The sequence below is a fragment of the Pan paniscus genome, chromosome 1, assembly GCF_029289425.2.
Source record: "Pan paniscus chromosome 1, NHGRI_mPanPan1-v2.0_pri, whole genome shotgun sequence".
Lineage (NCBI taxonomy): Eukaryota > Metazoa > Chordata > Mammalia > Primates > Hominidae > Pan > Pan paniscus.
Genome location: NC_073249.2, coordinates 164865722 through 164888597, shown reverse-complemented (window position 1 = coordinate 164888597; position 22876 = coordinate 164865722). Strand labels below are relative to the sequence as shown.

At 39.3% G+C, this 22876-nt stretch overlaps 1 protein-coding gene across 7 annotated transcripts in view; it reads left to right on the top strand.

Annotated features, from left to right (window-relative positions):
• The window catches only part of PATJ (PATJ crumbs cell polarity complex component), a 422746-nt gene that overhangs the window by 228508 nt on the left and 171362 nt on the right, over window positions 1-22876 (top strand). For all 7 annotated transcript variants that reach the window (XM_057298703.2, XM_034966355.3, XM_034966351.3 and 4 more), the window contains exon 28: window positions 19808-20004. In XM_057298703.2, coding sequence (XP_057154686.2) covers window positions 19808-20004 — 197 coding nt within the window. The remainder of the gene's footprint in view (window positions 1-19807; window positions 20005-22876) is intronic.

Sequence of the window (22876 nt, the reverse complement as noted above, 5' to 3'; positions counted from 1 at the left end):
ACTAACGCCTGCTTTGGCCTCCCAAAGCTCTGGGATTATAGGTGTGAGCCACCACACCTGGCCACTCAAGAGGTTAACTTTTAATCCAGAAATTTTGAACTATTCAGAAGATACTATCATGAAAGTATTCAATGTCCAAATTACAGAACTATAAGATACTTCTGAGAGTTTGTCACCTGGTCTAATACTCATTGAAGTAGAAATTTAATCAGAATTATGTTTCCTTTCTCACAAGCAAGCTTAATTAACGAAAGCTTCAAAACCACAAAACATTCTTTAAGAAAATTGCCAGGTCCTTGCCGGGCATGGTGGCTCACGCCTGTAATCCCAGCACTTTGGGAGGCCGAGGTGGGTGGATCACGAGGTCAGGAGATCGAGACCATCCTGGCTAACATGGTGAAAACCTGTCTCTACTAAAAATACAAAAAATTACCGGGCGTGGTGGCGGATGCCTGTAGTCCCAGCTACTCGGGAGGCTGAGGCAGGAGAATGGCATGAACCTGGGAGGCGGAGCTTGCAGTGAGCAGAGATCGCGCCACTGCACTCCAGCCTGGGTGACAGAGCAAGACTCTGCCTCAAAAAAAAAAAGAAAATTGCCAGCTCCTTTGCATGCTTTTAGAGCATGACAGTTTTTAAAGTTTTTTTCACAGGTATTCTTTATTTTGATCATCTTACAAATTCTGTGAGTTGGTAAAGGCAGGCAAGATAATTTACATTTAACTCATTGACCAATCTGAGGCTGGACTAAGTTAAGTGAACTGCCCAGGATTTCATGGCTAGAAAGTAGAGTCTAGGTTCTTAACCCCAAGTCATTGTCTCTCTACACTCTACCAACTTGCCTCTTCTTTTGGCCATGAAAATATGAATCTACTGTTAGCCTCTTGCAGAAGTAAATAAGATTTTGTTAGTGTCTGGTTTCTTTCCCCAACTGTTTAAAACAGCGTAAGGCCAGGTGTGGTGGCTCACATCTGTAGTCCCAGCACTTTGGGAGGCCAAGGCAGAAGGATCACTTAAACTCAGGGTCTCTACAAAAAATTTAAAAATTAGCCAGGCATGGTGGTGCATGCCTGTAGTCCCAGCTACTCAGGAGGCTGAGGTAAGAAGAGCACTTGAGCCTGTGAGGTCGAGGCTGCAATGAGCATGTTCATGCCACTGCACTCTAGCCTGAGTGACAGAGTGAGATCCTGTCTCAAAAAATAAAAGAAAAAAGAAAAAACAGCATAGACTGTGACATACTGTGGGGTGAAGCTGTTAAAAGAAATATTTGTTATTGTTTAGAATTATTTGGGTGGCCGCAAAGTGGCTCACTCCTGCAATCCCAACACTTTGGGAGGCCAAGGCAGAAGGATTGCATGATCCCAGGAGTTTGAGACCATCCTGGAAACATTGTGAGACCCTATCTCTTAAAAAAAAAAAAATCCAGGTACAATGGTGGGTACCTGTAGTCCCATCTATTTGGGCAGCTGAAGCAAAAGGATCACTTGAACACGGGAGGTTGAGGCTGCAGTGAGCCATGACCATACCACTGCACTCCAACATGGGTGACAGAGTGAGACCTTATCTCAAAATAAATAAATAAATAAGTCTGAGCCAAAATAATTATGTTTAGATTGAATCTGTCTTATCTGAAATGCTTGGGACCAGAAGTGTTTCAGATTTTGGATTTTTTCAGATTTGGGAATGTTTACGTATACCTAATAAGCTATATGTGGGACCCAAACCTAAACATAAAATTCCTTTATGTTTTATATATGCCTTATACCCATAGCCTGAGTGTAATTTTATACAATATTTTAAATAAATTTGTGCATGAAACAAAGTTTTGACTGTGACCCGTCACGTGAGGTCAGGTGTGGCTTCATGCAACTGTGACTTCATGTTGGTGTACAAAAAGTTGCAGATTTTTGAGCATTTCTAATTTTGGATTTTCAGATTAGGAATGCTCAACTTGTATTAAACAATTTATAATATTGCTGATGTTCTTTCTCATAAAACTATTTTTAAGGGATCTCATGGGATTTTCTGTTGTCTTCATTTAAAAGTTAAATGTTAAAACAATGCTATGTACTGTGTCGCTTTGTGGCTGTTTCTTAAACTCTCATAGCCTGTTTCCTCATTTGTAAAAGAAATGACAACAAAAATTTTTAAAAGCAAGGTTATGTAATTAAAATTGTTTTGCGTGTTACTTTAAGACACTCTCTATAAGAAATAAGGAAGGGAAGTTTTGGCTGTGAGGGAGCAAACTTCTGGTACATATAACTACTAGGTGTGAGGCATTAAGTTAAATACTTTACATTCTTTAATTCTATGTTCTGCCATTCCTAGGGCAAGAAAAGTGATTACTTTAAAGAACCAGATGCACAGTTAATTAATTTTCAGGAGGTCAACAGGTACAGTGTGGCTTCAGGGGAATTTGCAAAATAGATCTTTTTGACTTCACCATGTACCTATTAGTGAAGCTCTTTCTGACTCTAAAGCTTGTATACTTTTTTTTCTGATAGGCTGTGGTTCAAAATACCCCAAAGACAGTGTTTTTAATAATGATGAAACATTTGGATTACCCAAAAAAGATATTCTATCAGCTTAATCTTGGAATCTTTTCTTAAAATTTAATTCCTAGGGGAAGTAAAAGTGTATTAATTAGAAATTTTTATTAATAAATAGCCTGTTTCTTGACCAATTCAGATAATGACAAATTTGCAAGCTTGTGTTTCTGTAATTTATTGACATATTATGCTGTACCCACTCTGGGCCAGAAACTCTGCCTACACGAGACAGAATTAGTTTCTTCTCTCATTGAGCTGACAAGAGAGTGGGGCTGCGAGCAATAAATGACTAAAGATGACACAACAAAATACCGTCCAATCTCAGCTGGAATTCTGCTTCTTCCCTGAAGCTTATTCTGATGGTTATTGGAAATAATACGTATGTACAGGGCTCTGGGCACACAGCCTGATGGTTTCCTAAGCAGGTATGCAGAGAGAAGTTCCACGCTATCAGTCACTAAAGGAACCAGGTCAGTTTGGCAAATAACATGTTTTAACCCTTTTTCTACATTCTACTACAGTTTCCATTAATTACTGAAAACTACCATTATTTTTCCTTCTAGGAAATATAATTAAATATTAATGTTGTCAGTGCCACTGCTGATGACCACGATCTGATGTGGTGCGGAGCTCTTGTTGAGCATTATTGCATGACTGTGAGGTGACCAGGAAGCAAACTTAGCCCAACCCCAGCACATTTCTACTGCACTGTAACCATAGTGAGCTTGCAACTCACCATTTCATAGTGATTAAAGGACTATGTCCTCCTGATAATTAAAATATACAGCAAATGATTGTAGAGAGTGTTCCTAAAATTACATTTGGCTTTTCGCAATGCTGTTTTCAAAATTAAAGCATGTTTACTGTTTTAAGACTGAGTTAAAAATCTGAGGTAATAATCAGATCTTTTTTTATGAATCTCATATTCAGGCATTTCTAAGGACTATAAAGGCATTTTGAGCTGGGATAGGGACTTATCTTAGTGTTCTTAGTGTGCATAAGAATTTCATAAAAATCTTTTTTTTTTCTTTTTTAAATGGTGACTCCTTGGCCCCATCCCCAGAGATTTCAATTTTATAGATATGACACAGAGCTCAGACACCAGCACTTCATACAGGACTACTTCTGGTGATCCTGGGACCACAGTGGGGCATGCTGGTTTAGGCATAGTGGTACACTTCTGTACCACTATGGTACACTTCTGTAGAAGTGGTACACTTCTGTAGAAAGGCTTCAAAGGACATGTCGAGCAAAACTGATACTGTGAGCCTGATAGTTTGAGCATGGGCGCCTATGTGACCACCAATTAGGATGGATAAACTTCCTTGTACTAAACTAATTTCATTTTATGTTTTAAGCCTAAAGGTGGTCAGTGAACTTGAACTTTGTCATTGTAAATTGATCATTTGTCAACTAGGTCTTCTCCATTAGATAATTGCCTCAGAGATACCCCCATCTCTCTCTCTCTCTCTCTCTTTTTTTTTTTTTTTTTTGAGATAGAGTTTCATTCTTGTTGCCAAGGCTAGAGTGCAATGGCGCAATCTTGGCTCACTGCAACCTCCACCTCCCAGGTTCAAGCGATTCTCCTGACTCAGCCTCCGAACAGTGAGCTGAGACCATGCCACTGCACTCTATCCAGGGTGACAGAATGAGACTCTGTCTCAAAAAACAAACAAACGGGCTTTCTGCTCCAAAAGCCAAGTGGTACCCTCAAGGCAGTAAGCCTGTACTTCTTTCCCTAAGCTAGCTTTGAAACAAAAAGTCACTTTCTTTATACTAAAAAATAATAATTTAAAAATAACTCATTCTCTATCTCCTAGAAAAATGAGGGTACTCAGTTACAAAACTGGCTTAATTCATGAGGAGTTTTGGATGATATTGTTTTGCCATTCACTTGCGATTAAGCTCCATGACCTGTAGTGTCCTTGATTGTGAAGGTTTTGGACTAGTTTCCTTCCATCTCCAAACTAAGTGTGATTTCACTGTTGGTTGTTTTTTTGTTTTGTTTTGTTTTGTTTTGTTTTGTTTTTTGACAGAGTTTCACTCTGTTGCCCAGGCTGGAGTGCAGTGGCATAATCTTGGCTTTCTGTGACCTTGACCTCTTGGGTTCAGGCAATCCTCCCACTTCAGCCTCCTGAGTAGCTGGGACTATAGGCATCAGCCACCAAACCTGGCTAATGTTCTTTTATTTTTTGTAAAGGGGGGGGGTCTCATTATGTTTCCCAGCTGGTCTCGATCTCCTGGGCTCAAGCATTCTTCCTGCCTCAGCCTTCCAAAGTGCTGGAATTACAGGCATGAGCCACCATGCCCAGACCCAAATTAAGTGTGATTCTTAAGAGTTCAGGTACTGATTGCCAAAGTTGAATCCTTCTTTGTCTCCTGTTATGTGATTGAAAGATCTCAAATCATATTTGGAACTTTTTACGCTTTTGATAGTACCTAATTCAATCTTTACTTCCTTTGTTTTCACCCTTATATCTCTAGCAAATAGCATAGTGCCTAGCCCAGAGCCAGTATTCAGAATTTTTTTTAATAGATAAATGGAGTAAAGTCAGCTATTCCTTTTTTCTCCAGCTCTTTGAGTTCTTTTTAATCTCTTCCAGTTGATGCCCTTAATCCAGTGTACATCCATTCCTATAATTGCTGGATACATGGTAATATCCTCCTAAATGGTCAGCTTTCCTATTCTTGCCCTGTCAGCCCTCCTTCCCACTGTTGAGTGGTAATTCATCTCCAAACACTGTTCAAAGCATTTCAGTATCTCTGCCTGGTCCAGATGTTTAGAACCTCTGTCCACTTGGTCCTAGCAGGAGTTGCAGGCTTATTGTCTCCTTCATTCCTGAGCTCCAAGCCACATTCGGCTGCAGCTGTCTGTGGATACCATAAATCAGCCCAAAGTAAATTCTCACCTGCTTGTGTTTCACTCCATGCCTCTAAGGATCAGATAACAGCTTCCTTGTTAGCCTTCAGCTTCCTTTACTTTGGACTTCTAAACAGTTCAAAAGCCTGTTGGCTTTCAAATTATTTTCTATTACCACATGCTAATTTTGCCTCTAATTTTTTCTCCACCAGTCTACTTTTATAGTCATGCTTGGTCTTCCTGTCTCTTTGTCCCCTCTTCAAGTCATCCTGTGTGTGCTGCAGCCATGCTTCCTAAGGCTCAGCTCTGGGGATTGCCTATATGTGTTCCATGTGTCGCCTTAAATTGTCGATTCCAAAAGGGCTGAGGAAGGTTTTAGGCTTTCCTTCTGCTACTCTAGCAGAAGTGAACATAACGTGCTTCTTTATTTTCTTTGTGTTGATAGGTAAACACACAGGATTTGAAGTGAGACAGACCCAAACCTGAAACCCAAATCTTACCAATTACTTACTTTGAGTTTAGGCAAGTTCCATAACCTCCACTGGCCTCAGCTTCATTATCTGTAAGATGGGATGGTTATACTTACAGCATTGTTGTGAGGGGTTTTTTTGTTTGTTTGTTTGTTTGTTTGTTTGTTTTATTGAGATGGAGTCTTGCTCTTGTTGCCCAGGCTGGAGTGCAATGGCACAATCTCGGCTCACTGCAACCTCTGCCTCTTGGTTTTAAGTGATTCTCCTGCCTCAGCCTCCCAAGTAGATGGGATTACAGGCACCCACCCATCATGCCTGGCTAATTTTTATATTTTTAGTAGACATGGGGTTTCTCCATCTTGGCCAGGCTGGTCTCGAGCTTCTGACCTCAGGTAATCCACCCACCTCAGCCTCCCAAAGTGCTGGGATTACAGGCATGCGCCAATGTGCCCGGACTTGTTTTGTTTTTTTAGTTGTGAAAATTTTCAAACATTTACCAACATAAAGAGAATAGTCAGCAAATTCTCCCATATATTCTCCCAGGTTCAGTAATTACCAAGATTTTACTATACTCGTTTCACCTATTCCTTATATTTTCTTTTATTTTTCTTTACTGAAATATTTTCAAATTATCCCCAGACATTATGTCATTTTATTCATACACATGCATCTCTTAAACATATAACTATAATACCATTAATTTTCCTAACATCATAATTTTTTGTTTTTTCTAATATATAATCTGTGATTAAATTTATTGTCTCAAAATATATTTTTACAATTGGTTTGTTCAAATCAGATTCAAACAAGGTCCTCACATAATAGTATTTTTTGTTTGTTTGCTTGTTTTTTTAGAGATGGGGGTCTCACTCTGTTGCTCGGGCTGGAGTGTAGTGTCATGATCATGGCTCACTATATCCTCCACCTCCCAGGCTCACGGGATTCTCCAACCTCAGCCATCCGCGGAGCTGGGATTACAGGCGTGTGCCACCACACCCAGCTCATTTTTTTGTATTTGTAGTAGAGATGGGGCTTTGCCATGTTGGCCAGGCTGATCTCGAACTCCTAGCCTCAAGTAATTGGCCCACCTCAGCCTCCCAAAGTACTGGGATTACAGGCCTGAGCCACTGTGCCCAGCCCAAACTGGAAATTTTTTGGATTAGTGGGTAGGTGATAAGAAATAAGGTGGAAGGTTTAAAAGGTTAATTCATCTTTCCCAGTGTAAGAAAAAGGAAATAATAGTCGAATTTTAAAAAGAAGATTAAAAAGGTTAATTGATAGGTTGTTTACAGCAATAATAGTCGAATTTTAAAAAGAAGATTAAAAAGGTTAATTGATAGGTTGTTTACAGCAATAATATTCCAATGTAGGTGTTTTGTAGAGGCGTCCTAGAGTCCCCCCAGGGATGAGGGGTTGAGTGGGGGACTCCATTTAAGACTTTTTCTCCCAGATTCAACCACAACACTGATTACAGGTATGATCCACTGTGCCGGCTGGCATTACAGTATTTTACATCTCTTTTTAAAAAAGAAATTTATTAGCTGGGTGCTGTGGTGAACACCTGTAGTCCCACAGCTATGCGGGAGGCTGAGGCAGGAGGATCCCTGAGGCCAGGAGTTTGAGGCTTAGTACACTATGATGGGGCCTCTGTGAATAGCCACTGTACTCTAGCCTGGGCAACATAGTAAGACTCAAAAAAAAAAAACTTAAAAAAATTTTTTTAATAAAAATAAGTTTATTGAAATACATACAAACAGAAAACTATACTATAGCTTGCTGTATTTTCACAAAGAACATATTCCCATGTAACCACCATCCAGGTAATGAAATAAAACATTACTAATACCCAGAAGTCACTTTGTGCCTCCTCTGATTGACTATTTCTTCTCTCTTCTCTGAAAGTCATCGTTTTCTTATTTTCTGTATTTGTTTATGGTTGATGTTGTTCATCTCTTACAGGAAGAGACATTTTCTCTACTTGTTTGGACATTCATCTTCATATCTTCCTTCCTTCCTTCCTTCTTTCCTTCCTTCCTCCCTCCCTCCCTCCCTCCCTCCCTCCTTCCTTCCTTCCTTTATTCTTTCTTCTTTCTTTTTTTTGACAGAGTTTTTCGCTCTTGTTGCCTAGGCTGGAGTGCAATGGTGTGATCTTGGCTCACTGCAACCTCTGTCTCCTAGGTTCAAGCGATTCTTCTGCCTCAGCCTTCCGAGTAGCTGGGATTAAAGGCATGTGCTACCATGCCCAGTTAATTTTGTATTTTTAGTAGAGACGGGGTTGCTCCGTGTTGGTCAGGCTGGTCTCGAACTCCCAACCTCAGGTGATCTGCCCGCCTTGGCCTCCCAAAGTGCTGGGATTACAGGCATGAGCCACTGCGCCCAGCCTGTGCTGTTTCTTCTGATAAGTTACAGTTTCTTTTATATATTTTTGCTTCTTAAATCTAAAAGTACTAACTCAGAGAATTAGAAGTTGGTTAGTGCATAAGAAAAATTAGATTGAGATGTTTATTATACCTGATTTTTTTTAAGTGGAATTGTTATATTTGATGTATAGAAGAGTGTTTTTAAATGTTTTCTCTGTATTATATTATTCTTTGTTATTTGGAAACAGACCAGATAACTAAATGTTTCTGAAATTGTATTGAGTCATTATTCCAGTGTGTTGAACATTTGCTATTAAAATACTGGGCAGTGACTTGAATTAAGTTTCTTTCTTGGGAGAAAGGCTCTGTTACTTAGCAACACCTAATATCCTATGATGATAGGAAAACATACTGTGACAATGGAGAAATGTTATTGACTTTCTTGAACAAGAAAAAGGCATCGATGCTTTGATAGAGAATTATGAGCAACTTGGGATTCCTTTCTTCAGATAACATTGTCCTGGGGCTAGAAAATCCATGTTTAAAACAAGCATGAGTGTTCAGCTGCATCAAGAGACTGTTCTCTCTCCAATTATTCTAGTCTGATGTTCATTCAGGGATACTTGAATAAAGCCTGGTGCCAAAAGAAGTAGTTTACTTATCTACTCATCTCTGATTTTTATTTAGAAATGGGAGGGCATCTAGGTTATTTGAAAAAAGAACTACAGCCACTTGACTAACACACTGTGTAAGTGGAGGGGAAGAGAAATATCTTTCCTTCCCATCTTAGGTTAATGGCTGAGGCCTTTATAACAAAAAAAGACAGATTAGGCCAGGCGTGGTGGCTCAGGCCTGTAATCCCAGCACTTTGGGAGGCCAAGGTGGGCAGATCACGAGGTCAGGAGATTGAGACCATCCTGGCCAACATGGTAAAACCCTGTCTCTACTAAAAATACAAAAATTAGCTGGATGTGGTGGCATGCGCCTGTAATCCCAGCTACTCAGGAGGCTGAGGCAGGATAGTAGTGGCTTGAGTTCGGGAGGCGGAGATTGCAGTGAGCCGAGATCACGCCACCGCACTCCAGCCTGGCGACAGAGGGAGACTCCGTCTCAAAAGAAAAAAAAAAAAAAGATTAGCAAAAGAAGATCATACACATTTATTTAATATACACAGGAGCCTTCATAAGGAAATGAAGTCCCAAGGAAACAAACCTGTGTGGTTTTTATGCTAGGTTTAAACCAAAGAAGTAAATAGCCGTGGAGTGGTAAGATTGGACAAAGGAGGCATGATCTAATGGTAACGAACTAGGAGGAACTTACTAAGGTCTGTTACTTAGATTCTTCTCTGTGTCCCTGTGTCTTCAGAGATAAGGATGCTCCCTTCCTCTGGGTATAGGCAGGGCACCTCTGTAATGAAGGTCTTATCACCTGCTTCAGGGGAAGATCAGAGAAATCCTTTTTAGGTTTTATGACCTGCTTCAGGGGAGAAGGGGTGGGAGGAGTGAGAATTACCTTCCTGCCTCTGCTGTTTTCTCAAATGCCAAGATGCCATATTGTTACGTAGGGTGTACTGAATCCCATCAAAAGTCATTGAAAACAGCTGAGCATAGAGGCACGTGCCTGTAGTCCCAGCTATTCAGGAGGCTGAGGCTGGAGGATTGCTTGAGCCCGGGAGGTTGGGGCTGCAGTGAGCCATGATTGTGCCACTGAACTCTAGCCTAGTCAACAGAATGAGACCCTGTCTCAAAAAAAATAAAAAATAAAAAATAAATAAAATCAGCAAAAGTCTATATAAAGATGGTTGTTGTTTTTACAAATATTTCCCAGAAATACCAGATGTGGAAGATTCTAGATCATTACAACACTTTTGATATTTTGTTGCCAAAAGCTAGTACTTATATAATTTGTGTGTGTGTGTGTGGTGTGCATTTTCATATAGTATAACAAAGTATGGGTTCTTTGGTGTTTCTGTTTCTTAATTTTAAGAGAGAACTTCACTGGCTTCAAGTAAAAGAATACTCTTTACTCCACCTCTTTAAAATCATGTATTTTCAGTGAAATTGAAATTAATAAATTTTAAGAAAACCATTCTCTATACATTTTCTTTCCACTTATCCTTTTCTCACCCCATTGGTTGCTGTGGCAACGACTCCCAGCAGCCCTTAGAGCAAATGCCAGGCCATGCGGGGTTCCCCGCAGTGGAGCCACATGTCTGATACTGCACAACAGTTTGTGCTGACTCAGCCATGCACAGGAGGAGTGCTACCATTTCTCTCTTAAGTTTTGAATTAAAAACTAAACTGGCATTGCAGTGTCTTGATTTTTTAAAAATGAAAAACCAAGTCATTTTTCCCTCTCCCCTTGAAATTCTAGGTTCAGCTTTTGTTGTACTTACTAAAGAGAAGCAATTGTCACAGAGATTACAGGAAACCCCAGAGATTTTGGATGGAGGGAGGCAGCCTAGGAGGCTGAGAGGAAGGGAAATCTATTATGCAATCAAAATAGACCTTTTATTTAATCCTGAAGCCTGACTGTGGAGACAGAGATAGTGTCTATGTTAGATTAGTCTTGCGAAGGCTGCCTTAAATTTGGTCTCTGTGAACTTTTGTTGACTGTCATCATCAACATGTTTTTCCTGGAAAGAAATGAGTGCACTGCATGAGAGATTCATCTGTAGTTTACGAACCTAGTGGCCCATGAGAAGCACCTGAGCACCTTGTTACAAAGATTCCTAAACCTTACCCCAGACAACCTGGCTCAGAATCTCAGCTAGTGGGGCCCAGTCATGGTTCTGTTTTATAAGCACCAAGGGTGATATTTTAGGTAGTATGGGGGAGAAAGTATTATTTTTTCCTCACCCATTGCAAGGTTCATGGCTGAGACCCTTATAACAAAAAGATTAACAAGAGAAAAGCATAACAAATTTGTTTATCCAAAATTTTATACAACACAGGAGCCTTCAGAAAGAAAGACCCAAAGACCCAGGGAAAACTGTGTTTTTATGGACAGTCCTGCAGAAGTATGACTGGAGGACAAAAGGGTATGATCTAGTGGCATGAAATTGGGGGGAACTCAGGAAAGCCTATTTGTTGTGATTCTTTTTTTTTTTTTCTGGAGACGGAGTCTCACTCTGTCGCCCAGGTTGGAGTGCAGTGACACAATCTCGGCTTAGTGCAAGCTCCGCCTCCCAGATTCAAGCAATTCTCCTGCCTCAGCCTCCCGAGTAGCTGGGATTACAGGCACGTGCCACCACATCCAGCTAATTTTGGATTTTTAGTAGAGACAGGGTTTCACCATGTTGGCCAGGCTGGTCTCAAACTCCTCCTCAGGTGATCCACCCGCCTTGGCCTCCCAAAGTGCTGGGGTATCAGGCGTGAGCCACCGCGCTCAGCCTTGTTGCGATTCTTGGGCATCTCTGTGTGCTATTCCCTTCCTCTGAGTATAGGGCAGGACACCTGTCACATACACATCTGCAGGGGAGAAGGGAGGGAGGTCAGAGAGTGACCTTCTTAGGTTTTGTGGCCTGCTTCTGGGAAGTGGGGGCAGGGGGCTTTCTAGTTTCTGTGGCCACTTCAGGAGAAGGGGGTAAGAGAAGGTCAGAACACATAATCCTGCTTCTGTGGTTTTCTCAGTTTCCTTCAGTGTAAAATACTCAGTCTGCTAAGGTGCTACATTTTAGGGTATTGTGTTCTGAATCCTGACAATAACAATAAATCTAAGCCTGACAAATAATCTAAGGAGATAGGCCTGGGAACCATTGTTTCAGCTCTCAAGGGATCTTATTACCTAAAATGTCTACCAGTTGAAGAGATGGCTGTGTTGTGATGAACAGGTCACAGCACTTGGATTCAGCAGAACTGACCCTGACATTGGCCAGGTCACCTCAGTTCTCTATCAGTCAGTTCATCTGCAAATGGAGGCATTTACGAAGGTGTGGGGAAGAATCGATGACACAGTGAACTGTGAAATGTTTCTTTCGTATAAGGAGGTATTATGACCATGTGAGGATTCTGACGATAGCTTCTTAAAACTGAGGGAGAAATTCGAAGTCATTTTATCTTCTTTTAAAATGATATTGGAGAATTTTATACATGATTTGTTAGAGAAAAAAATTGAACTATATGCTAGAAGACTTTTTAACAGTTTTCATATTTAGTTGCCAAAAGCTAGTACTGGCATAATTTATGTGTGTGTGGTGTGTATTTTTGTGTGGCAACAAAGGATGGGTTCTTTGTTTTTTCTGTTTCTTAATTTTAAGGGAGAACTTCATTGGCTTCAAGTATTAGGTTGGTGCAAAAGTCATTGTGGTTTTTTTCATTACTTTTATTGGCAAAAATCACAATTACTTTTGTACCAACCTAATAAAAGAATACTCTTTACCTCTTTAGTCTATAGTTTCAACCCATAAATTAGCTTCATAACCTTATGTGAGATTTTCATTCTTTGGTCTTATTTCTTTATCAAATGGAGTCTGAAAGTAAGGAGGGGTGACTGTAAGAGAAGGTCCATGATTTCTTAGTTCCTTTTGCCTGAATTAAAAGTCTCTGATTTCATGATATGGTGAAAACATAGCAATTAATGTATCTGAAGTGCTGGACCTGTCATCTTTTAAACTCCATCTAACTATGAGTCTAAATAAAAGTCGTAGGGTAACCCAAATTCTGAGGCCTGAAAATGTTAATAAAAATTCAATGGAAGTATATGTGTTACAGAGTATTTGGCACTTTTATTCTCTTATTATTATGCTTTCTGTTTTATGAGGCACTGAAAAAAATGATTACCTATAAATCTTTTTGCTTATCAAGTTTCTTCAGCTTGATAAAGTGGGTTTTAAAAGATAATGTGCACATAGTAATTTGTTTTTCTAGTACTACTAATGGATTTTAATTTTGAATACAGCTCTAAAGAGGAAATTGTTTTACTTCTTTTAACTGAAGGGATAATTATCTTTGAGAAAAAAATTGTGTCTGTCTAAAGCTTTTAGATTTCCAATCACTTTTATATAACATTGTTTGGGGCAGTGTCAGAACAGTGTGTCCTAGCAATTGAAGAGGATCTTCAAAATCACTCATTTCTGTTTTCAGTAGGTTTAGATGGACTATCTAATATATGCCAGACACTGTTGTGGGTACAGAAGACTGCAGAGAGTTGGGTGAACAAGGAGCTCATGGAGTTTATATTCTAGGGGAGGGAAGTCGAAGGAAATAAGGAATCTAAAAAGATACTTTTCAGCTAGGACCATGAAGACAGATGGACAAAACTAGAGACAGGGTCTTGCTCTGTCACCCAGGCTGGAGTGCAGTGGCGTGATTGTGGCTCAGTGCAGCCTCAACCTCCTGGGCTCAAGCAGTCATCCCACCTCAGCCTCCCAAGTAGCTGGGACTACAGGTGTCCACCCTCATGCCTGGCTGATGTTTTAATTTTTTGTAGAGATGGAGTCTTGCTATATTGCCCAGGCTAGTCTTGAATTCCTGCCCTTAAGCAATCTTTCTGCCTTCCAAAATGCTGGGATGATGCACCTGGCCCCCCAAAATTATTAATAAAATTGTATAACTATGAAATACGCTCAATTATTATTATTATTATTATTTTTTTTTTTTTGAGGCAGAGTGTTGCTCTGTCACCCAGGCTGGAGTGTAGAGGTGCCATCTCGGCTCACTGCAACCTCCCCCTCCTGGGTTCAAGTGATTCTCCTGCCTTAGCCTCCCGATTAGCTGGGATTACAGGCATGTGTCACCATGCCATCTAATTTTTGTATTTTTAATAGAGACAGGGTTTCACTATACTGGCCAGGCTGGTCTCGAACCCCTGACCTGGCTAGTGATCTGCCCACCTCAGCCTCCCAAAGTGCTGGGATTACGGGTATGAGCCACTGTGCTCGGCCTAAGTATACCCAATTCTTTAATGTTTCAGGGTTGGGATTTTTTTGCTGAGCTTTATTCTGTTGAGCTTATTTCATTCTCCCACAAAACAGAAAACAATAAAAAGAAATTAAGGAAAGCTGAATAACTCATCTGTTAGCATTTAGGCAAATAAAGTCAGAACAAGATAGATGCAGGATTATTGGAAATGTCAACCAAAACGAGTCCTTGGCATGATACAGTAGAAAGTGTAGCTGACCAGTGGGTTGAGAATTAGCTAGAACATCTATACTATTCAGTATATTTGCAGATATTAGTTGTTTTTCCTGACAACACACTGAAATAAGTGGGTAACTTCAGCTACTGGTATTTTTCTCAATGCTCTTATCTCTCTGAATTATAACTAGTCATATGCGTGCTTGTCTCCAGTGATAGATTTTGGGGTCCTTGAAAACAAATTCAGTATTATATTCCCTTTGTATCACAAGCCTGGCATGAATTTGGATTCAATTCATAGTAATTCATTGAATAAGCAGGATTATAGTAGGGTCACAAAAAAGCATTGACTAGAAAAATATAGCTGCTGGTTTTGGCCAGGCATGGTGGCTCATGCCTAATAATCCCAGCACTTTGGGAGGCCGATGTGGGCGGATCACAAGGTCAAGAGATCGAGACCATCTTGGCCAATGTAGTGAAACCCCATCTCTACTAAAACTACAAAAGTTAGCTGGGCGTGGTGGTGCATGCCTATAGTCCCAGCTACTCGGGAGGCTGAGGCAGGAGAATCGCTTGAACCCGGAAGGTGGAGGTTGCAGTGAACCGAGATCGTGCCACTGTACTCCAGCCTGGCGACAGAGCAAGACTCTGACTCAAAAAAAAAAGAAGCTGCTGGTTTCAAAAGTCAGAATAATAAATCTATAACTTAGTCCCTCAGTGGGATATTGATAAGGGAACCAATTTTTTGAGGGTATTTTAAGCCACTGATAGGGGTCTTTTTTAAATTGTGGTAAAATATACATAACAACATTTACTATTTTACCGTCTTTAATTGTATTGTTCAATGTTAAATACATTCACATTGTACAACCATCCATCTCCAGAACTTTTTTATTTTCTCAAACAGAAACTACAGAAAGGGTTTTGATTCTACACTTGACTAGCACACAATTGTAAAGCTGTTTCAGTGGTCTCCATATCACAGGACAAACACTTGATCCAGTGGTGGCATTTCTCTGCACCTGCAGATGTTCCAGGGTCTTCTCCCTGCCTCAAAGAAGAGACTCAGGGTAGAACAATGTTAGTCCCTTCCTCTAATGGTTCCCACCAGAGGACTGTGTGGCTTTTCTTCATGCCGTCATGGGGAAAACTTCTTTCTTCCTTAAGTCTCCATTTTTCTTAAAACAAACAAAAAGTTAAGTAGAAAGGAGCAGCTTGGTCACCAACTTAAGACTAACTTTAAAACTCAACATAACTATATCATGGAAACAAAAATCATGAGATTTTGTTTCCCCTAACATTATTTGGACTCCTATCTCCCAGGCATTTTTGGGAAACATCCACTTTTAAGGTAACAACCCCATTTTACATAAGAAATCTGGGTTCATGGAGGTTTAGTAATTGGTCCAAGGAATCAGAGATGTTAAGTGCCTCAGCTTGTGTTTGAACTTAATTGTGACCCTAACCCTTACCCTTCCTATTCTGCCACAAGAATGTGTGATGCTTCAGCCTCCCAAAGTGCTGGGATCACAGGCATGAAACACCGTGCCCAGCCTCATTTCAGTGTCTTTAATAGCTAGTAGTTCATTACAGTTTTACATTTATTCTTGCACTAAATATTGTGTTTTAATTTTTTTGAGAAATGTGTCTACATCATATAGATTTTAAAATGTACCAACTTATAGTTTGTGTTGCTGTACGGTCCATAATTTTATTTAAAAAACCTGTCTGCAGTTATTTTTCTCTTTTAGTTCTGTAATTTATTTTTATTTATTTATTTTTAGAGATGAGGGTCTTCCTCTGTAGGCCAGACTAAAGTGCAGTAGTACAGTCATGGCTCATTGTAGCCTTGAACTCCTGGACTTAATGATCCTCCCGCCTCAACCTCCAGAGCAGCCAAAATTATAGGCGCGTGCCGCTATGCTGGGCTAACTTTTTAAATTTTTTGTACAAACGGGGTCTCGCTATGTTGCCCAGGCTTGTCTCAAACTCCTGGGCTCAAGCAGTCCTCCCAAAATGCTGGGATTATAAGCATGAGCCACTGTATCCAGCTTTGTAATTTATTTTCATCACCTATTTTTTCTCGTTAAGTTTTTAAAGAGCCTATCTTATTAATGTTTTCTAAGAAGTAGGTTTTAATTTCACTGAACTTCAGAATGCATTTTTATTTTGTTTTGTTTGTTGGTGATAGTTCTATATTCATTCATTAGTAGATGCCCTTATCTTTGCTATTTTCTGTCTTCTTATTTCTTTGCATTTGCTATGTATTTTTCCAATTTCTTAGTTGTAATACTTTTTTTTTAACTTTTCTTGTTCTCCGGTAAATTCTTCAAAATTATAAAATTGCCTTCTAAGTTCTTCTTTAGCTGTGTCTCTCAAGTTTGACATAGAGAATTATAATTTTTATTCAATTGTGAATACTGTATTTCTTAATTTTCTGTTTAAGATCTTGGGTTTTTTGCTAATATTAATTTATTTCTAAACCCCTGAGGTTTTTAAAGTTCTCTTTTTATTGTTAATTTATAATTTTTTTGTTTTATTGCACTATATTTCAAGAACACAGCCTGTGTAATATTGAGTCTTTGAGAGCTATTGAAGTTTCTTTTATGGCCCAATATGCAGTCTGTTTCTGTACTTGTTCTGTGTGTGAGTTGCAAAAAATGTGCATTTTGTGTCTGTCAGTTGTAGAGTTCTCTTATATCTACTATTTTGAGTGTATTGTCTTGTTAAAGTTATCAACATCTTTTTTTTAAAAAAAAGATGCCTTATTACTTTCTGAGAGAGGTGTGTTAAAATTGGTGTTTCATGTTGTTTTCTTAGCTGCGATATCATTTCTTAACCGTCTTACCCTATAAGTCCAATAAACAAAGCAGATGAGAGCATAAGTGCTCTGGTTGAATCCGGGAGAATTCAACCCCCCATCCCTGGGGGACTCTATGGCACCTCTGCAGAACCCCTAAAATGGAATATTATTGCTGTAAACAGCCTATCAATTAACCTTTCAGTCTTATTTCTGATCACCCACTCACTAGTCCAAAGAATTTCCAGTTTGCAGCCAACAGCTACCCGTGTTCTCCTCCCCATCCCAACTGCGTTTTCCTCTTGCCATTTCACCCACCAAGATTCTTCTTCACATAATCAAATTCCATACCTTACTCAAGACTCTGCTTAAATTTTGCTAATTCCAAAAAATCTTTTCTAGCCATATCCATTCTTGGAATTCTAAAAGCAATTACTGGGGCCAGACATGGTGGCTCACACCTGTAATCCCAGCTCTATAAGAGGCCAAGGCGGGCAGATCACCTGAAATCGGGAGTTTGAGACCAGCCTGGGCCGCATGGCGAAACCCTGTCTCTACTAAAAATTAAAAAATTAGCTGGGTATGGTGGCGCACTCCTGTGATCCCAGCTACTCGGGAGGCTGAGGCACAAGAATCGCTTGAACCTGGGAGGTGGAGGTTGCCCTGACCCAAGATCGCACCACTGCACTCCAGCCTGGGTGACAGAGCAAGACTTCATCTCAAAAAATAAAATAAAATAAAATAAAAGCAATTATTGGTAGCACAATTAATTTAGTATTTATTCACTGATCTAATTAACTAATAAGTTAGTATTTATTCAGTGACCAGCAGTCGTAATGGTTGGGAATTTCAAAAATAATTGTAGTTGTTGAATATTTGTTGTGTTAACTTTATTTCTCCTGTTATGCTGTGTGAGCATCTTTACTGTAATGCATGTCTCACATGTCTCTATTCATTCAAGTACCCACACAGCATCTTGTTCTTGGTTGCCGACCAGCAAAAATGCCTTGTATTTATTCACTTCAATGTTAATATGACTTAACTCTTTTCCTATATAGTTAACAGTTTTGTGATCTTGCAAGTCCTTCATTTTACTGTATTTTGCTAAATGTGTTCATTATTATTAGTAACAAGCTTTGTTCAGTGAGAGTTCTTTACGATTCTCTTCAAAATTCTTGTAAAGCAGATTTATTTTCATTCTAAAATAAGCCCCCCCTTGTGCTTTATTCTTTTATTGTAAATTTATGCATAAAGTCATTTTTACAAGTTTAAATTTATCTACTCACTTATAAAGCAGTGTTTGTTAAGTCTGGTAAAGTGATAGAGTGGACTGGGCTGTCTTCTTCCCCACTTTACCTTAAGACAAATGATTTGACTTGAGCTTTTAATTTGCAAGGTTCCCTCCTAAGGACAGCAAATGTAATATAAGTGAAGCATTAGAATGAGCATTTAGGGTTCCAAGAGGGTCACAATCTACGAATTTGTTATTTAAAAGCTGATGAGATGATTGCTTCCAGCCATGGTAGTAGGCATGAAGCCTTTGAGTGTGGTGGCACACCTGGCCTGATCTTGTGCTCTGTGGGGCACAGCACATGCTTAAAGCAGTACCATCCTCACACTGATTTGTCAGTGTGGTTTTGCTGCACAGAACCAACACAAGTGAGACATAGCCAGCCATCTCCTAAAACAGGTCCTTTTGACCCTAACATAGAGGTAGCAAAGTGAGACAGAAGATGGAATAAGAGAAGTATAGAACACCTATAAACTATGAGCCGCTAAGCCCTTCAATATGTATGTTGTTTAATTTTCTCAACATCCATGAAATGGATAGTAACAATTTACAGATGAAAAAGTGGAACCTCATAGAGATAAACCAATGTATTCATTGTTAGATATTGAGTAAATGGTAGATTTGTGGAATGAATTCAAATATGAGAGCTAAACCAACACCCTTAATTCCCCTTGCTTTTGCTCCCATAACCCAGTGTTATTTGGTACCCTTTGTATTAATATATATTAATGTAATTATTTAGAATTGTTGATTTTCTTTCCTACTGGACCATAAGTCCTAAGAGTAGAAACCATGATTGTTTTGTTCAGTGTTAAATCTCTAAGACCAAATACTTTGCTTGCCTCAAATCTGGTGCTCAGCTAATGTTTTTGCTTCCCTTTTTAGTGCGGGTGGGTTGGGGCAGATAGGAAGGGGACCATGGTTTCTACCACTTTGTGTTGATTGACTTAGGTAAGAAAAGAGTCCACAGAAAGTCTAGGCCAGTGTGAACCTGAACAATCAGAAGGTCTTATGGGCGAGTTAAACTTCTTAGGAGGAAATAAAATAATTTTTAACTGTAACCTACATCTAAGGCCATGCATGACCTTAAGTACCTTCATTCTCAAAAATAAACTATTATAGAGCTTGGCACAGTGCCACATGCTAGTAGTTCCAGCTACTTGGGAGGCTGAAGCAGGGGGATCACTTGAGCCCAGGAGTTGGAGGCTGTAGTGTGCTATAGTCACACCTGTGAATAGCCACTGCAGCACTCCAGTCTGCGCAATATAGCAAGACTCTGTCTCTTAAAAAACAAAAAAGGTACCGTAGTTGAGAAATCACAGTAATAAGGATGGGGAAATGCTGACATCTCAATAATACAGATCAAGCTACTCTATTTAATTTTTAAAAAATTCTTTTAATAGAAAAAATCAGACAAAGATATGCAGATCTGCCTGGAGAACTGCACATTATTGAACTTGAAAAAGATAAGAATGGACTTGGACTCAGCCTTGCTGGTAATAAAGACCGATCACGCATGAGCATATTTGTGGTGGGAATTAACCCGGAAGGACCTGCTGCCACAGATGGACGAATGCATATTGGAGATGAACTCTTAGAGGTGAGAAGCATATGTTTTTAACTTATCTTTTGGTGAAGTGGATGGGTGCAGTGGATGTTGTATAGGAAAATCAGGTGAAAGGGAAGAATGATGTCAAATTATATTTCCTTCAACTATTTAAAATCATTTTTCAAAGCAAGAACAGAAATCAAACTGTTGTTTGCAAATGTTATTTGCTGCTTAAGTAAAAACTAATCTCACAGAATATTTTAGAAGTTCTTCAGTAAAATATCATGGAAACATATTAAAACCTTTGTTTTTAATATCAATTTTTAAATATTCAAAATTAATTTGTATATTAACCTAATTTTGATAGTATTTATCAAAATTCTCTTTGGGTTTTAAATTAGTCATACATGTAACTGTTGTGGTTCTTCAGTTTTTTGGGGGGAAGTGGGGAAGATGTTAGAGCCAACAAGAGCCTGTGAACTTCTCAAAAATAATAGTTAATGTCTGTGAAGTTCAGGATATGGGTTAAGGCTACATAGGTTCTTTCTTTAGGAATAGAATAGACAAAAGAGAAGCTAAGAAGATGACTGATCCTCTTTTAATTATTCCAGATAATTTCATTAATAATCTGAAAAGGTTATTCTTATTCTTCTACACTGAAATTTAAGGTATCTGTTCTGAGCTTATCTTAGTTTGATACTCATTTGCTTGTTCATTCACTCATTCTTTCAGCTAACACTTTTGAGTGTCTATTAGGACCAGAAACAGAAAAAGAGATGAATACATCCAGTTCCTTCATTAGTATAGCTCACAGTCTAGAAGAAGAAAACAGACGTGAAAAGATATTTATACTACAAAATGAGAAATGCAATGATGATGATGATGATGATGATGATGTTGATGATGACAATAACAGCTAAAATATACCTGGTACCAAACACAACAACCTCTTTTACTGGTGAGATCACAAAGTAAATGATGGTGTTAGGATTCAATGGCAGGCAGTTTGACTTGTAGCTCTTTGTAAACCATTGTGCTTTAAAGCCTATTTGATAAAATATTCCAACTTTAGGACACTTAGGGGAGCTAAATCATGGAGACACTGAGTGTTAGACTGCTTACTTGAAATGAAGGCTTACTGATTTTGCATTTTACGATTTCCTCCTCAGACTCTGACTCAGAATAGAGTTTACAGTCATCCATAATTTTACTTGCCTAATAATAACTACTGCCACAGCTGGCCAGGTGCAACAGGAAGACCATCGCCATCAACTCTTTCTTCCAAACCTTGGTTGCTTCTCCCCACTTAAAACCTGTTTCTGCAAAGAAGTCACTTCCAGGATTACTTTTCTTTTCTTGTTCTTTTATAATATGGCACCATGAATGGGACCCACATTGGGTCGTAACACTGACTAGCATAATCATTACATAAATAAAGTCAAAGATGACCTTATGTAACCAATATTATTCATTGCCTCAGTTTGTTTCCTTTGGCTTATGTTTAGAGACTTCCTCAGAGATGAGACAAAAGTGATGCTGGTAGTAAAAATGATGAAAGTTAGAGCCAATGTACTCAGTTATTGCTAGCACTGTGCATATGCATTGTACATATTTGTATTCAGTATTCTTAAAAATCCTTTATGGTAACAATTATTATTATCTCCATTTTATGGATTAGAAACTGGGTAAATAATATACCTAATATTGCAGAACTAAGTGAATAAGTGTGGATAAGAACTCAGGCTTGCCAGACTCCAAGACCCATGTTACAGCCACTAAAGTATACTATGTTCCCTGTGGGACTTTTTTTTTTTTTTTTTTTTTTGAGACGGAGTTTCACTCTTGTTGCCCAGGCTGGAATGCAATAGCACGATCTCGGTTCACTGCAACCTCTGCCTCCCAAGTTCAAGAGATTCTCCTGCCTCAGCCTCCCGAGTAGCCAGGATTACAGGCATGTGCCACCATGCCCAGCTAATATTTGTATTTTTAGTAGAGACGGGGTTTCTCCATGTTGGTCAGGCTGGTCTCGAACTCCCGACCTCGGGTGATCCACCCGCCTCAGCCTCCTAAAGTGCTGGGATTACAGGTGTGAGTCACCGGGCCTGGTCCCCATGGGACTTCTTTAACCAACCCAATTTGTTTAGATTCAGGAGATTCCTGATTTTTGATGCTTTAGTCCTCAGGGAATCATGTACATTAAGTCACTCTGTTATGTTATACATATCTAAACAGAGATTTCCTGTCTTGCTTGGTACATGGAAATACTCCAAAGGCTATAATTTGGAATATGAAGATTCTTGTTCTGTTCTTTCTACCTTATTAAGACTCAAGATGGAATGTCCTGTGATATCCAGACCAACAGGAGCATGGGTATTTTATTTCTCTGTCTGACATTTTATTAGACAGTGGTAACAAATGAGCTGTGGCTGCAGAGTAATGAGAGTGTTTTACAGGTCAAACACAAAATTCAGCACTATGTATGTGGCAGCAAGCACTGGACTTGGAAGACCTACCGTAACTTGTCTCGATTCTTTTGGTTATTGGTTGTATTTCAGAAGTTGCTCAGCATAATGTATGTAAGAGGTAAAGAGTTTTCCTTCTCTTAGACAGCAGAACATCAACTGACATCAAATGTGTGAAGACTATCCCCCACATACCAAGCAATTCTTCAGCTGACACCAATTGAGTATCCTATGATTCAATTCAATTCTGACACTAGGTACCTGGAGACAGCGTCAGTCCCACAAGTTAAGGGCTCAGTCCCACAATACTGTCTCCCACCACTTTAGAGGCTGTTTGCAATCCCAGGTTATGACCTGAACTTCTGACCAACCAGCTCTTAATTGGGAGTTCCCATTAACCCCTAACTCAGGTTTGATTAATTTGCTAGGGTGACTCACAGAAGTCAGGGAAACAATTTACT